The sequence below is a fragment of the Onychostoma macrolepis genome, chromosome 01 (genome assembly GCF_012432095.1).
Source record: "Onychostoma macrolepis isolate SWU-2019 chromosome 01, ASM1243209v1, whole genome shotgun sequence".
NCBI lineage: Eukaryota > Metazoa > Chordata > Actinopteri > Cypriniformes > Cyprinidae > Onychostoma > Onychostoma macrolepis.
In genome coordinates, this window is record NC_081155.1 from 33,121,600 (window position 1) to 33,139,252 (window position 17,653).

Genomic DNA, 17,653 nt, shown 5'->3' on the forward strand with positions numbered 1-17,653 from the left:
GAATGTCAATTTAGAGTTTTTCACTGTAAATTTAATGACTTTTTTTTCAATTCCAAAAACTGTACATTAATTATGATCTTTAATTTTCCTCATAGGTGTAATTTGTGTGTGGGTCATGTCCTCATCACATTTTGTCAAAGTGTTTTGGCAAATTTTGTCCCATTCGTGGAAAGTCAATGAAAAAATAGTGCAGAAGGCTTACAATGCAAAGAAAAATCTCCAGTCTGTTGTTCTTCATAATTCCATTTATACATGTAGCACAAAATAACATTTGTGCCAACCATACAGACCTGATCTATAAATCTTGTCCCATAAATTTTGAGATTTCTAAACAATAATGTGCACAGTAGAGTTAAGCACACAAACATATACCATATTCACTTATAAATTATGCACCATTTTTTCTTTGTAAAATAATTATAATAAAAAAATAAAACACTTTTTCTATTTAAAATCCAATGAATAGAGCCAGATTAGTGTCAATTTTGGTATTATTATTTCAGTCCAATCTGAACATAGAGAAAGGTTTTTTTTTGGGGGTTATTAACTCATGTCATCCATCATTTTTTTCTTCATCGTGGCTTATTTGTGGATTGTATCCCTTCAAGAAAAAAACAAAAAACATCTTGTACTAAAAGTAAAAGTTACATTTAAAAAAAAAAAATGCCAGTGATTTTCCTAAAATAAATGTCACTAAATCTCATCTCAATATATTTATGGTTATACTCTTTTCAATTTTGACTTTTCATCTAAACTTCAACTTTTGTGAGGTTTATTTCACCTTTTGGAGCAGCCAAAAGTAAGAGAGAAAGGGAGATTTTATATTTATAAATATTTTTAATATTAAATTTAAACATCATCATTATTTGAATGGAATACTTTCATGTAAATTCATAATAGCAATAAACTATGAGATTCTTTCAGTTACAGTGTAATTCAAATGTATAAATTTACATAGATAATATACCTTTAAAACAAATTTTACCTTAACATTTAAAAAAAAAAATTAGATTAAGTGCTAAATACTGCTAGAAACTTGCCACTGCTTTGGCCATACAACTAAGTATATGCTACTTCAGGCACAAGTCTACTTGTGCATGTGCATATAGTGTATACCAATCATGTTATTGGTATTTTAAAACCATTTTTAACTAATTGTTATTATTATTATCACTATTATTAATTTGGTCAGGCTGGCAGACGAAGGCTGGTCTGAGCTCTCTGATCCTGATGTGGTGGGCTTGAGGTTTCTGCTGCCTTCACAGTGGCCCCATCAGTTGAAATCGTTTCACAGAAATCCAAAGCTTCCTGATTCTATAATTACCATGTCTAGTCAAACTGACAAAAATCTAAAAAACAAAACAAAAACAATGTTATGATAAAATATAGTAGTTTGCGTAAAATAAGACAAAATACTGATTAAAATGGTTTTGTTTGTTTGTTTTTTTGCAGGGTACTACAGTAATCATGGCAGCAGACTTACCATCAGTTGGCTTGAAACCAGAGGACTCTGCAACAAAGTGTGGTTTGGGATCAGCTGGCTCTGAGTCCGGCTCTGTGTCCTCTTGTAGAGGCACAAATGGCTCAACTCTGGCCTCGCAGCAGCAGCAGCAGCAGAGGGAGGGGCACTTTAAGGCATTCCATGTTTTCTTGAAGAATGAAGAGATCCCTTTCGTCATCATCTTCTTCAAACTGTTATGTTTTTCTAAAACAACAAAAATCATTCAGTTAATAGATTTGTTCAAAAAGACTGAATCATCCTCATATGCTAGTATGCTGTGTTTGTATTTACTATCTCCACAAATGTCCCAGGTTTTAATGTAATTTCAGTCTCACCTGTGCTGTTCTCCACAGTGTCTACAGGAGGCGTATCTTTGTCACTTTGTGCCTCCAGGCTCATTGAAGGCCCTGCTGCGTACATGTTCCTGCAATCGGAACATGCACATGTTTCTCTATCAGGACCACTCTGCCAAGCACCACTTCTTTCCTCAGTGGAGGATATGTCACTGCTAATACTTAACAGATCCAGGCTACTGTCACGTCCACCTTTAACTATGTAGTGGTTGTTGCCACTGTTAAAGCTCCATTCACCCAGCCTATGGGCCGGTTTTCTTCTGGAGAACGAGCCACAAATGATCACACCACAGTCATCTTCAGATGTGTCGCTGCTAAGGCTGCACTCATCTAGGGAATCAACATCTTCTGTCTAATTGCAACAGGTTACAAAACACAGAGTTAATATTTTGAGCATGTTGAAGCATATACATAACCGGTAAGATCTCAGTATCACATTTCTAAGGTTTTAGAATCTAAAATCTGTAAATCAATCATTAACAGATGTTTTCATCAAGACACAACTTTATATGTAAAATCTAAATATTTGTTGAATTCAGTAAGAGTACCCATTTGCCATTAGATGAGGGGGTTTCCTCATTCACTGTGCTAAAGCCTCCTGATGCAGCAATTCCCATTTCATAGCCAAACTTGTCAGATTCTGAAAACACACATGCATAAACACCGTTATAATAATTTTTTGTGTGTGTGTACAACAACACAAAAATACAGATTTAAAGGGGTCATAACTTGAGAAATCAAAATTCCCCTGATCTTTTGATACATAAGAGGTCATTGTACTATAAAAACATCCTGTAAGTTTCAGAACTTAAAACTTGTTAGTCTAAAAACAGCGTGTACTAAAGCCAATCTGACAAAACGACAGATTGTGGAATGTGCCACTTTATGACGTAATAGTGTGCCTCCGCCTGCTTCAACGCCTGCTTCTACATCACTGCCTGTTTAGCCCCACCCACTGATTCACGCACGTGTAAATAACAAGAGAGACAAATGCAGGTCTACGTATAAACCAAACTATAAAGATGGCCCCCGAAGACAAGGAGATGCTGTGCAGTGCCAAGCTGTGGAAAAACACAATCTTTGCTTCCTTCTGATCCTAACATTAGGAACAAGTGAATGAACATTATTTTTAATGAAGATCCAGACCGCATCAGTGAGAACTTGGTCCTTTGATTACTTCATTTTACAGCGAATTCATTTACAAACAAGGCACAATTTGACGTGGGATTTTCAGAAAGATTGAAACTAAAAGACGTTGCTGTGCTGACTATATTGGATCCAACAGTAATGTAGCAACACACAAGTGTGAGTAACTGTTTTTATTACGTGGTCACTATAGCTTTGTCTGTTATTCCAGATTGTTTGATATGTACTGAGTATTTATGCATTTTTAACCTAAATCACAGCAGCGTCTATCTGTGTAGGATGTAGGCAGTGAAACATACACAACTGTTAGCCAATCATAGCAGTAGGTGTTTACTTCCCTAGGGGGGGTCAAAAACAGGACAGAAAATAGCCTATTCTAAATTATGATGATTTTTGTTGTAAAAATCTTGATAACATTATAAGTGGACCTCAGAAATAGTACAAAATAATAAAAATGCCGTTCATGACATTGTTTTTTGCAGGGTACCATAGTAATATTAGCAGCACACTCACCATCAGTTAGTTTGAAACAAGAGGGCTCTGCAGGACATGATGAATCTGCACCATCTGGCTCTGGGTCTTCTGGTGGAGGCACAAATGGCTCCACTCTGGTCTCACAAGAGAATGAAGTATGCTTTATAGCCTTCCATGCCCTCTTGAAGAATGAACAGATCCTGTTCTTCACTTTCTTCCTTAGACTGACATGGTTTTCTAAAATGAAGAAGCATTCACTTAATTGATTTGTTCAAAAAGACATTCAAGCACATGACCCCTCAGAATTTTGAGCCAAATGGACTTTGAATACAGCTTGCAAAAGACAATATATATATTTACATTTAATAAATATGTTCAAAATGAATAATGCCCCAAAGTTGTTGGAGTATTTGCATTAGGCTACTGGTGGTTGGGGGAATCAGTAGAGAGCCTCACACATGATATGCAGGGGAAAAAATTAAGATAAAAAATATATAAAATTTAAAGGACTACAAAGAACAGCCTCTTACTCGAAAAATGCACTGTCAGATACATATGGTGCTTATATATTTTTATTTAGGGATGGATTTTTTTCCTATAAAGAACAAATAGTTTTGCTGTTTTCCATACATGAAAATGGTAGGCGATCACTAGTGCCCCCTCAAAAAAAATTCATGATGCTCCTGGTATGTTGTTTGCACACCCTCAGTGCTTTGGCTTTGTTGGGAACTATTTTAATTGGCCATGTTTCTGATTATTATCAGTGCTAAAATCAGTTGTGCTGCCCAATATTTTTGTGGAAACCGTGATACATTTTCTAAATAAACAACTCAACAGGTTATATTGTGTTTACATTTAAGTTACTCTATAATAACTTCTTGTGACTGACAGTAAAAACCAATATCACATGAGCAAGAGTGCTTTTGTTTTAAACATCAGCACGGTTGTGATTAGGCCTGCATGCATTTATTTAAAATTGCTTCTAGATATGCAAAATATTCAACAATGTCAAGGGATCTTAAATATGAGACAGAGAGACTGTTGCAGGGGTCTTTATACTCTAGTGCTTCTAAGTTAAGTCGTGACGTATAGATACTTGTTATACTGTAGAGCAGATTTACATGTCCAAAAATCCAATGTAATTTCAATCTTACCTGCGCTGTTGTCCACAGAGTCTACAGGTGACACTCCTATAGATGTAGACTCTATAGAAGACACTTCTTTGTCACTATGGACATCCATGCTAACAGAAGGCCCTGCTGCTTCTATAGAATTGGAGGATGTATGGGGGGGATTGAGGGATGCGTTGCACATTGGAGGATGGTGGATGATTTGGGTTTCACAAGAGGACATGCTGCTAATGCTCAGCAAACCCAGACTATCATCACATCCTCCGTTATGCATTAACATGCTGCCGCAACACATTTGCGTATTCTGCCTACAGACAAATGATCCCTCGTCGGAGTGCGATTCAAAGCTGACCACACTCGCCTCAATTTCATCTTCAGATGTGGCACTGCTAAGACTGGACTCGTCTATGTAATCATTACCATCATCTATCTCATCATAGACATTGATGGTGCCTAAATTGAACACATCCAGCCTATTGAAACAGAATTGTAACTCAGTGGAGAATGTGTCTCTTCTGGACCCATGAAGGTCATCAGGGACACCTTCACTCTCAGATACACTGAACTCGGATGATGATATTGACATGATGTCCAGTAGAGCAGTCAAATCTGAAAACACTATCTCTGTTGACTGTGAAAAGACTTTGTGTATTGTAGAATACTGTCACACGCTAGACTTCACACTATAGCTTATTAAATGCAAGTTGCTTTGAAATAAAGCGTCAGCCACATGCATAAATAAATGTAAATGTGAACTTGCTCCCACTGATCTGAAGCACTGTGACGTAATGGAATGTTAATAAGCTGAAATTCAAATAATGCGAAACTTGAAATAAGCGCAGCTCGAGTGAGGCGCGAGCTCAGACGATCGTGGCGCCGATCAATTTCAATAGAATTTCGCATTTTATTTCGAATTATCGTCACAGCGGCAATGCATTCTGGGAATTTAGCTCACGGGAGCTACAGCGGAGACTGACCCTGCGTCCCAATGTGCATATCCACCCTATCTGCCCTAAATAGTATTGAAAATTACTAATGTCACATAGAATTTAGGATGGATAGTATGCACATTGGGACGCAGGCTGAGTGGTAGTGAATGTAGACGTTTTATATTATTTAATGTTTATATTATTCCTCTTAAGATCGCGTTGCAGTGGTTAAGGCTTACTGTATCATCAATTGCCATATCCCTTTGCACTGCCGGTTATGAAAAACGTGCTTTCTCCGCATTATAATGCCGAAAAAGCAGAGGTTTTACCTGCAGACATTGGTGATAAAGGCTATGGCAATTGATCATTTCAACGCGATCTAAGTTGAATCATATAAATATTAAAGATGTCTACATTCACTACGGAACTCGGATGAAAATGAAACTGAAACTCGGTATGGTAAACATCTAAAATAAAATGTGGCTTTATAATTCATCTGTAGATTTAATATACTATATACAGTGATTTGCATTAAACTGTAAGCCCTCACACCACAAATAGAAGGAACTCATATATGGAAATGTTATTTGCGGCAGCTCGTTAATACCCTGCCACTTTTTGTACGGATTAAGTTTTGTTCATTCACTTAATCGCTCGCATCGCTGTTCGGCATCCTAGTAAGATGTTTTTTTCAAAAAATATTAATGTAAAACGGTCGGCTTTTTCTGTGGTGATTTGCATTTGTTTAGGCTGTGTGCTCCTGAGCGTGACCTAAAACATGGCGGAATCCGACGCGGCGTGACGTAGGTTCCCATGCTGTATATTGTCTGTGATGAACGTGCTAGATTTCTCAAATGATGAATGAGGAACTTGGGGGAAAGTCATTAACAATCTCTGTAAAATTCGGCAAAGTGTAAGACACTTTTTTAAATTTGTTATAAATAAAGGGATTCTAAGTCAGCATCATTTAATTTTCAAAGATTCTCATAATAGTACAAGTTCTGTAGAAAGTTTTGATCTTCCCTTTGTTTCTGGCCCGCGGCGCTAATTATCTCCGCGACCATAAGAAAAACTGTTAAAGTTGAAAATTACCTTTCATACAGTGTGTAGTACAGCTCTAGTGAATGAAAATAACCTGCAAAGTTTTAAATCTGAATGTGCACCGTGTATAAAGTTATTGTCATTTAGTTATTTATAATTAAAAATAAACTGATCATGTTGTGTAGGTGTGGGTTTCTGTGCATTGGTGTCTTTTGTGTGCATGTATGTGTGTATGCTTGTATTTTTTTAAAGACTGTTAAGATTTTGTATGGATACATATCTAGGCCTATAAACCTATTTTCACCCTCAATTTCTGTGTAAAAGTGTGTGTGTGCAGCCCATTTTACTGACATCTTCCTTACTTCCCCTTTCTCTTCTAGTCTCTCTGTTTCCTTTCTTTGCTTGTCCTCCTACCATACTGTCTGCAATGCAATTTTTTTTTTAAAGACTGTTAAGATTTTGTATGGATACATATCTAGGCCTATAAATTTTCACCCTTAATTTCTGTCTAAAAGTGTGTGTGTGTATGCAGCCCATTTTAGCTGAAAAGTTAAAGTTTATTTTATAAATTAAACTTTTTTATTTGAAAGAGCATGTCAAAACATTGTTCATAAACCTTTGCTTTGTTGGTAAGCTTACTTATAATTGTTTTAGTACCCTTATTAGTGATTAATGAAATTTGCTATGTCAGGCTCACTTACCTTACATTTTACCTTACAAGTTTCATGTAACACTCTGCCCTGTCCGCCTTAAAAAACTCAGACCAGTAAAAAATATTGTTACATGTCAACAAGTGTTGAAGCAACAATGCAAGATCAATTATTGTGATTTTCTGTAAAAATGTAAAGAGATATGATGCAATAACCTTATTTGGCCCATTTTACCTGATAGCGCATTTCAGCTGACTTCATCCTATAGGATATGATGGAAAGGAAGGAAGGGTAATTAGTAATAATTAATGTTTTTGTATTAATTAATTAATTAATTTAAAAAATATATATATTTTACGGTTTAAACCGTATATATATATTTTTTACACCCTCTCTATCACTAATTTACGGAGCCCGGGAAGTCACCTGTAGGAGAAAACAAAACAATCCGTGCCGACGGTTTCGCAATCCGTTCCCACGGGTTTGTAAACTGATTCATGCAGCAAGCTCCTAGGTAGCCTACGTGTTAACGAATCATATTAGGCTATATATTGTTTTATGCATTATTATGTGGAATAGGCCTACAGCAAATTGTAACGGACACGAGTTGGAATAAAACGATTTAATAAGAAAGATGTGCGTCAAAATCTTGTTTAATTTGTGATCATCTTAGCACTTGATTATTATTGTATAATAAACCTGGCATTGTGACTGACTTTGGAGTCATTTGTTACTCTTTTGTAAGTCGTTTTGAATAAAAGCTTCTTCTAAATGCCTAAATATATAACAACAACAACAATAATAATAATAAAATAATAGTTATTATTATTATTTTAATTTATTGGCTAAATAAATGAGTGCACTTAAGACAGTAAAATGTTTGTCATAAAATAATTCATGAATGCTTTATTTTTAATAACATTTTACAGTTTTGGAAATGTGTTTGTGTACTGTTCATTCTTAACATGAAGACTTATTTTGGTGATTTTATTATACATTTTATATAATCAGTTCGGAGTAGCACAGCGCTCATTCAACAAATGCACAGCTAAACAGATGAGTTTTGAGTCTAGATTTAAATGTGGCTAATGTTTTAGCACATCTGATCTCTTCTGGAAGCTGGTTCCAACTGCGGGAGGCATAATAGCTAAAAGCAGACTCCCCTTGTTTTGTGTCAACCCTTGGTGTTTCTTTTTTTTCTTTTTTCTTTAAAAATAACCATGGTCAACAAAACATACATGACAGCCAACATGATTTGTGTGAGTGAGTGAGTGTGTGTGTGTGTAAGTGTTGGGGGTGGAAGTATATAAATAAAGGAAAGTACAACAGACATGACAAAAGTTAAAAAAAACATAATAGTAATGATAACAGTAGTAATAATAATAATAATAATAATAATAGCATTAATAACAAAAATTAGAGGATGGAGGATGAGGAAGGTGATAAGTAATAATAGTAATAGTAGCAGCAACAATATCAATAAATAATAACAGTAATAATAATAATAGTAATTAACTCAATTAATCAGAAATGAGGGTGTAACATGGCTGACGAGACGTGAGACGTGCGGATCCATTCGCAAGCTTTTATTAGGCAGAGACGTGGTCGTACAGGCAGGGTCGAAACAATGGCAAACAGGCATGGCAGGGACAAGACAAAGAGTAATCCTAGAGCAAGCAAAGGTCGATGATCGGCAAACAGTATCCAGTGGGCAAGGCAAAGAGATAATCCAGGGAACACGGGCTAGAATCCAATACGGGGTAAACAGTGTCCAGACAGCAAGGCAAGGGTTAATCCAGGGAACACGGGTAGAACAAACACGGGGAAACCTATCAGGGGCTTGGTAGAGTTGCTACGGCTAGGGGAGCGGTAAATGCATACAATACTCGGCAGAGAGGCAGAGAAGGTCCAAGGCTTATAAAGCGTGTGTGATCAGTATGTGCGTGTGATCAGTATGTGCGTGTGATTAGTGCAATGAGTGATTGGTGACAGCTGTGATCAGTGTTGGATGATGGGAAATGAAGTCCAGTGTGGTGTGTGGTGTGAAAGTCCATGTGGTGAGCGAGTGACCTCTGGTGGTGAATGGAAGTGCCGACTGCATTCGTGACAGAGGGGAAAGTTGGAGGGTGAGGAGGATGACAAATATCAATAATAATTGTATTAAATAGTAATTAGTAATAGTAGCAACAATAACGGTAATAAATTTATTCATCCGAGACAGGGGGTGGTTGGGGAATCAGGAAGAGGACAAATTGTAATAATAATAATAATAATAAAAATAATAATGGTAGTAATAGTAATGACAAAATAATAATAGTAATAATAATAATAAAGCTATAAATAGTAAGGCTTAAATATTGTAAGGCTGCCTCTGGGCCCTCCATGCGTAAGGCATAAATTAGGCCCAAAACGAGCCATCAAGGAGAGGTGCTGCGGGGCACAAGGCCCAAAGTCCCACCCCCGGCCGCCAATCACATGCCACGCTTACCCTACATATGTATATGTATTGTTGAGTGTATGATGCATTGAAAAAGCGTGACGTGCAGCGTGGAACCAGCCCAGTGCAAAGTCCAACCCTTGGTGTTTCTAACTCCATCCTAATGATCTGAGTGGTCTGTTAGGTTTATATTCAGTGAGCATATCTGCAATGCATTTAGGTCCTAGGCCATTGAGTGCTTTATAAACGAGTAAAAGTACTTCAAAATCAATCCTAAATGTAACTGGAAGCCAGGTCTAAGGCTAAGGTCTGTCTCCAGAATCACCCCAAGATTGTTTACTTGGTTTTTAGTTGTTTGACCGCTAGACTCAAGGTATGCATTCACCTTGAGAACTTCATCTTTGTTTCCACATGCGATGACTTCAGTTTTCTCCTTGTTTAACTGAAGAAAGTTCTGGCACATCCACATTAACAGTATCTAACTCTGGGGGGAAAAGCTTAGTATAATAAAATCACCAAAATAAGTCTTCATGTTAAGAATGAACAGTACACAAACACATTTCCAAAACTGTCAAATGTTATTAAAAATAAAGCATTCATGAATTATTGTATGACAAACATTTTACTGTCTTAAGTGCACTCATTTATTTAGCCTATAAATTAAAATAATAATAATAACTATTATTTTATTATTGTTGTTGTTGTTGTTATATATTTAGGTTACATGCATTTAGAAGAACACTGTAAAAAATGACTGTGATTTTAACGGTAAAAAACTGTGAAAAAGCTATGGTAAAAACCTGTTAAATGGTTAACGGTAAGTTCCCCTAATATATACGGTGAAAAACTGTAATAGACATTTCAGACAATTTTACGGTGAAATACCACTTTTGGAAGTGAAAAAGAATGTAAAATTTACAGGGAAAAACCGTAAATTGACGTTCCCAGAATTCCCTGCGTTGCATTTCAAATTTCTTTGAAATAACTAGGTTTATTCTTAGTTTTTTCTTATCAGTTATGTTTATTAGGGTTGTATGTTACATCTAATGTTGTTAAATTAATGATTATTGCATATTTCAGTTTAATGAGTCTCACCATGATGGTGTTTAGTGCTTGTGTGAATGACACTGTGCACCTTCTATATATGTTATTATTTAAAAGCTGCTTGTGATGGGCTTTGGTTCATCATGTGACTTTCTCACCACCTGCATTTGGTGTTTATCAGTGTATTTCAAAAGTACAAAACAGATTTCAGTATTTCAATAGGTTGTTATATTAACATTATATCAGTTTACGGTATTTAACTGAAATTATGGTATTTAACTGTAAATTTAAGTTAAAACCGTAAAACCTAAAACGTTCCTACTGTATATTTTATGGTATAATTCTGGTAACCACAGCTGCCGGTTTTTTACCGTAAATTTTACGGAATTTTTTTTACAGTGAAGCTTTTATTCAAAACAACTTACAAAAGAGTAACAAATGACTCCAAAGTCAGTCACAATGCCAGGTTTATTATACAATAATAATCAAGTGCTAAGATGATCACAAATTAAACAAGATTTTGAGGCACATCTTTCTTATTAAATCGTTTTATTCCAACTCGTATCCGTTACAATTTGCTGTAGGCCTATTCCACATAATAATATGCAATAAAACAATATACAATATGATTCGTTAACACGTAGGCTACCTAGGAGCTTGCTGCATGAATCCGTGAGTACAGTTTACAAACCCGTGGGAACGGATTATGAATCTGTGGGTACGGATTCAAAAACCGAGGGTACGGTTTACAAAAACCGAGGGTACGGTTTACAAAATCTGAGCGCACGGATTTCAAATTCGTGGGTACGGTTTATTAATCCGTGGGCACGATTTGTTAAACCGAGGGAACAGTTTAAGAATTCGTGAGTACGGTTTATAAACTGAGGGAACGGACTAGATTGTGAACTTACTTACTGATCCACACTCCGGAACAGAAGGGGGCAGTAATGCACCAATAAGATGGATGCCAACCGCCGTTAAAGAAGAAGACGAAGAAGGATAGCTGCAGGAGTTTTCTTCACCGCTGGATGTCGCTGGTTCAGCAGAGGAAACAGTAATAATGGCGGCGCCGCCGTTAAACGTTAAAAAGAAGAAGAAGAAGACGACAGCGACCTGTACGTGGGAACCATATGAAGAAACAGGGCAGGATGCGCTTATTGGTAACTTTTTAATATCCGAAACATGATAGATGTACTAAAATATGTTTTGGCGTTATTCGTCCATTCTAGTTTATTATTCTTACACTTCATCTCTGCGTTTAACCCACCCACGTGGATACACGACATGCTCGTGTGTAAACCGTAAACAACATATACTCAATCAAACAGTTTGTAGGTTAAAATAGTCTGGAATCGTTGTCGGTTGTTTGCTGTTGAGTCATTTCCCTGTTTAAAACCTAATTCTTGTTATTGTAGTTAAATTTTCTAATGGACACGTGAAAAAAGCAGAAGAGCTGGAGTTCCAACTCTTCAAACACTCAGATGGTGTCAATCCCAGAAAGAAAACCAGACGAATTGTGGTAAACCGGAAAAAATTTTTGTTTTAGGGTCTTTGTGATGATTAAGTAAGTAACGTAAATCTGGTGTATGTGGTGGTCAGAAGTATTTCCTGTTCCCTTGTTAGGTTGCTGAATCAGACAGGCTTCCCTATGTTGGGAGCAATTTTGGGTCTGGATCATTGCAGTGTAATAATCTATGCAGGTGAGGTTATCAAGCTGGATGAATATTGACTAGTTCAACAATATTTCTCTGATTAATGGGGTCATGATTTTTATTAACAGGTATTTTGTGGGAGTTCTTGACAAGGGAACTATGCAAATGAAAGTTCATAATGCTCAGCTGTTCAATATGCTTCCTGTTATACCAGGTAAATATATAATTAGTTTTTTTCAGGGATCCTCACGGTCGTGGAAATATCAGAAACTTTGAAAATGGTTGTTTCTCTGGTCTTGAAAAGTCATTGACTATTATAATAAAAATAATAATCTATCAAATTAAATCTGAAAAAGTCATGGAAATTTATTAGTTATGTTTGCAAACTCCTTGTTTTATGAGCATGGCTCCTCTGTAATCTTTAATCCCTTTATGTTCAACAGTAGTGTCTATGAACTATATAGTCCACAACAGAGACAGGAGCCATGTGCGTTATGACTTTTTGGTTAGACAGGATGTCAATGAAAGAGGAGTTCATTGTTGAGTCTGTGTTTGTGTATTTAGGTGAATCAGCAGTAAATGAAAACACAAAGCAAGCTGAGACATACAGAGAAAAGGTGAGTAACTGGGAACTGATTTTTAAATATATAATTTATGTATGGGTCAATGTCCGAGGTATCTCATAACAGTCATAGAAGAGGTTGATGTATGTGTAATTTGGATTTTTAATGTATATTTAAATAAATAATTGATGTGTATGATCACAGGTGGATGCTCTCATTGAAGCATTTGGGACGACTAAACAGAAACGTGCTCTGAGCTCCAGGAGACTCAACGAGGTGGGCAACGAGACTCTTCAGCAGGCTGTGGCACTGGCTGCTACCAATGTCATAAATCGGAAAGGAGTGGAAGGTAAGTAGCTATATGAGTTTTCACAATTTAAAAGAATCAAATGTACATTAAAAAGTATTGCTGACACTGGCTCTTCGATTCTGTCTCTAAGCTCTGCGTAATGAAGTGGTTGAAACTGAGACTCAGACAGATACTGCCCTCTTCCTCCCTTCATGCAACACTGAGGCAGACAAAGTAGAAGATGTGTACCCCTTTGACCAACGTATCCTTTTCTTGTTCTATGCTTCTCCATGTTTTACCACCCCTCTCCACAGCGTTTTTGTGTCAAGATCCTTAACTTCCTTCTAGTGTTGTCTCTAAATGAGTTTGATGCTCTGAAGGATGTTGGAGCAAAGATGGCAGCACTGACCCCTGAAGACCTGCAGAAGATGAGAGCTGAGAACTGGTATGGAGAACATCATGCATTTGACAAGTGTTTTTTTTATTTCATGTTATTTTTTATGATTATTAATTATATTATTATAATGTGCATATACCATTCAAAAGTTTTCAGTTGGTAAGAAATTTTTATCTACATGTATTTGTATATGCATCTTATATTTTAAATTAGTATCTTATGCTTACCAATTTGTTTGATTGAATTTTTTTTTTTTAAGTTTAAATTAACTTGTCTATTTAAATATTTTAAATTGTAACTTATTCCTATGATAAAACTACATTTTCATTACTTTAGTTTTCAGTTTCACATGATCCTTCAGTAACCATTCTAATAGGCTGATTTTGTGCTTCAGAAGCAGTTTATATTATATTATGTAAGTTTATAAGTTATAAATATGTAAGTTTAGTTGCAAGAGATTTTTCTTGTATCAATGTAAAAGTCTTTACTTCCAATTTTGATCAATTTAATAATTTACTTGCTTAATAAAAATATAATTTGTTCTTATTTTCACAAATATTAATAAAAACATTTCTGATGCCACGGAAGAGTATATTAATTATAAACACACTGTCATTACAGTCATTTTTCAATTAATTTTTAGGATCACCATTAATCTGGAAATATCAGCAAACAAAATTTTCCAGCCCTGCAAAAGTCCAGAAAGTAATTGTGCTCCGGTTTAATTCACTTAAGATTTCATTTATTTTCAAAATTCTTGAAAATGGCTGGAAAGGCATAAAAATTAATTGGTTTTCAGGTTTGGAAAGTCTGCTGGAAGCCATTTTGGATCATTTTTGGCTCCAGATCAGTTCTAAATTCTTATTTTTATTCATCCAGTTGTGTTCTCTAGTCCACAGACTGTTCTTAGACATCTTGAATTACTTCCCAAAGAGGATGCAGCTCGTGATAGACAGTCTCGATGTGCCTGGTACCTGTCCTTCCTTATCAAATCCTCGCTACAGAAACGTCTCTCCTTCAAATGTGAGTGTTAAAGAAACCAAGAATTCATTACTGTCTCTCTGCAACTAGTTCAGCTCATTTTATATGGCCATTGTGTTTTTTTTTTTTTAAAGGGCACCTATTATGCAAAATTCACTTTTAAATGTTGTTTGAACATAAAATGTGTTGGCAGTGTGTGTACACAACCACCCTATTATGATAAAAAATCTACCCGCTCCTTTTTTTTTAATCCCCATAAGTCATAAGCAGCGTCTCAAAATAAGCCGTTTGCAGAATCCATAAAATGTGAAGCCACATTTTACAAGCCCCACCCATGACTGTAAATTGATTTGCACCGTAAATATCAAAACTTAATTTTTGAGGAGTAATATGCATTGCTAAGGACTTAATTTGGCCAACTTTAAATGCGATTTTTCTCCATTTAGATTTTAAAAAAATTTTTGCACTCTCAGATTCCAAATAGTTGTATCTCAGCCAAATATTGTCATATCTGTCATATCATTGCCATATCAGATGATGTATAAATCTCAATAATAAATGATCTGGGGGTATTTTGAGCTGAAACTTCAGACACATTCTGGGGACACCTGAGACTTTATATTACATCTTGTAAAAAGGGGCATAATAGTTGCCCTTTAAACCTTTAAAAGACTTAATTTATTTTTACTCTCATTTGAAGTTGGTATTGAGGATGGATGTCCCCGAATCATTATCAACAAAGTGCTGAAGAATTTCACAGTGGAGAGTTTCCACCATGGCAGGTGTGTATTCTCCTAACTACACACAGTCCTGCAGCCTGTTGATTTCATTTTTGCCTTTTTATCTTTTTTTTTTAACTCAGAAATTTCAGACAAATGCCATTTATAAATGCAAGTTTTGCCTGTCTCAACAGCCTCAGGAACACTGTGTCGTCTTCCATGCGAATTAAACTGGCTGCTCACTGTTTGGCTTTACTGCTGCACATGGGTGATCAGACGGCTAACCTTACACTCCTACACAGAGACATGGGTATCAGTGATGCTAAGTAAGTCAAAAGTATTATTATATACCTTAATTGTGGAACAATTTGTTTTCTTTCTTGTGATGGTCTAAAACAGTGGTTCCCAATAAGTATTAAAATTATTTAAATATATTAAAGTGTTCTTGCCAATATTTTACAAGGTTCCATTAGTTTACTTTAAGGGGAGACACTGCAGGCAAAAACAGTGCTTTTTGGTTTTTCATAGTGTTTTTTCAGACTAGTAGAACGAAAACATCCAAAAGACACTGTTAAGTGTTTCTTTTATAGCACTTTGTCTATTTGTGTCAATAGATTTCAATTACAATACATATTTTTAAAGGCCGTTTTCTCAAAATGAGCCATAAATCTCCACTTCAGTAGCACTTACACACACCAAACTTTACATTTTTATTCCTGTCTATATCCTGAAGGTTTTTACAGAGGGATTTGTTCATATATAATTTGCTTTATTATATACAACATTTTAATCCCCCCAAAATTGTCAAAATATAGTGTTTTCTGTCTGTTCTAAGTATTTTCTGAATTATGGAGTGACAAAATGAGATACCCAAAATTCCCTCTGTAAGAACTTTTGACTGTAATGTCAAAAAAATTAAACAAGAATTTTGAAACTGACTTCATCCAATGTTTAGATTTTTGTACTAGAAATGTATGCAAATTAGTGCATATTTCATTAAATAATGCCTCATTTGCATATTTAAACCTAACATTTTAGAAAACTTATAATACAAAAAATGTTTGCAATTATCAATGTAATCAATCAACTAGGTAAGGCAATAACTATTAGTTTTTTTTTTTTTTACCCTATTCACCTGTAGTGTCTCGCCTTAAAGCTGCAGTCCGTAACTTTTTTGTGTTCAAAATTTACAAAACTTATATAAGCAAGTACACCATGAATCCATTTTCCACACCGTGTTTTTGGCTTGTCCTGAATCACTACGGTACACCTTTGATAAGTGTTTATATTCAGACTAGTTTAGACTGGTTCAGGTAGGTAAGTTGAATAGCAATTCAACAATTAATTGTTAGCAATTAACAAAAAGAACCTTATTGTAATCTAAATTAAAATGTATATCATCTTAGGGTATGTTTACATGACACTAAAAATAGAAAAAAAAAATTCTTTGCACTTTTGAAAAGTTTTATGTAACGTTGTTGAAACAGTCCTCATTCACATGGATCCGCGAAATGACTAAAACACTTATGCATGCCAGGCCAGTAGTTGGCGATATCATTTTGTAAAGTAACACTATTTTTAGTGTTTTAAGTAACCGGTAATGCAAATGCTCATGATGTCACAGTTTTCACAAATTAGTTTTGCATGGAGACTTATAATGGTACTGTTTAAAACTTCTTTGAAACCTTTTTCAAAAGTTTGCATTTTTAGGCCCCCAAAACACTGTCATGTAAATGAACAGCCAAACCACAAAGTTTCCCATTTTTAGTTGAAAATGGTGTTGTGTAAACGCACTCCTAGTTAGGAGGGCCTACAAATGCTGTTTTAAACAAAAGTGTGCTTTGGAGTCAGAAAGGATGAGAAACGCTGCTCTAAAACCATATTATACTTATTTTGACACTGTTTGTGTGCAGAATGTTGGAGCTGGCCAAGGCCATGGGGCTGACCCTGTCCCGTCAGTCAGCCTACAGTAGAGAACAGGTCGGGACACAGGAGGAGCACAGGATGGCCTCTCTGGTGCTTCCACTGGTGCATTATGATCGACGTATGGAACGCAGGAAACGCAAGAGGATGAACTAAGCTGTGGACAGTAATCGGTTTCTAAGATGGGAACAAACTAACTGCACATGTTAAAATTACAGTGTTCTTGTAGATTGAATTGAAAATAAATGGGATTATTCAGTTAATGGAAATTGGATCTGCCTGTGTTCTGATTAGTTTTACAACAACCCGATGCAAAAAGATTGCATTCAACTTGCATATACCTGAGATGACTGTAAGTGACAGGAATTACACCTATGTTGATTTGTTATTGTATAGCAGACAAGGATTATGAAAAATGTCTTTG

The 17,653-nt window shown here is 35.7% G+C and overlaps 2 protein-coding genes across 3 annotated transcripts; one reads left to right on the forward strand and one right to left on the reverse strand.

Annotated features, from left to right (window-relative positions):
• Positions 1 to 937: 937 nt before the first annotated feature.
• LOC131540692 (uncharacterized) lies at positions 938 to 11,630 on the reverse strand. Of its 2 annotated transcripts, none has more exons than XM_058775853.1 (7): positions 11,621 to 11,630; positions 4,629 to 7,486; positions 3,514 to 3,711; positions 2,403 to 2,494; positions 1,837 to 2,206; positions 1,484 to 1,705; positions 938 to 1,349 (listed from the first exon to the last, which is right to left on the reverse strand). In XM_058775853.1, exons 2-7 carry the CDS (start codon positions 5,188 to 5,190, stop codon positions 1,330 to 1,332), a joined length of 1,464 nt encoding a protein of 487 aa, XP_058631836.1. In that variant the 5' UTR covers positions 5,191 to 7,486; positions 11,621 to 11,630; the 3' UTR covers positions 938 to 1,329. The 2 variants fall into 2 exon arrangements, with proteins under 2 accessions (XP_058631836.1, XP_058631828.1); XM_058775845.1 differs by lacking the exon at positions 11,621 to 11,630 and adding an exon at positions 7,651 to 7,669.
• An 80-nt stretch (positions 11,631 to 11,710) lies between these two features.
• On the forward strand, positions 11,711 to 17,501 carry polr1e (RNA polymerase I subunit E). The gene is made up of 12 exons (XM_058775868.1): positions 11,711 to 11,865; positions 12,121 to 12,224; positions 12,329 to 12,405; positions 12,486 to 12,571; positions 12,922 to 12,974; positions 13,125 to 13,269; positions 13,361 to 13,471; positions 13,558 to 13,654; positions 14,499 to 14,629; positions 15,288 to 15,369; positions 15,501 to 15,632; positions 17,220 to 17,501. The coding sequence occupies exons 1-12, from the start codon at positions 11,766 to 11,768 to the stop codon at positions 17,383 to 17,385; spliced, it is 1,284 nt and encodes a 427-aa protein (XP_058631851.1). The 5' UTR covers positions 11,711 to 11,765; the 3' UTR covers positions 17,386 to 17,501.
• The last annotated feature ends 152 nt before the right edge of the window (positions 17,502 to 17,653 follow it).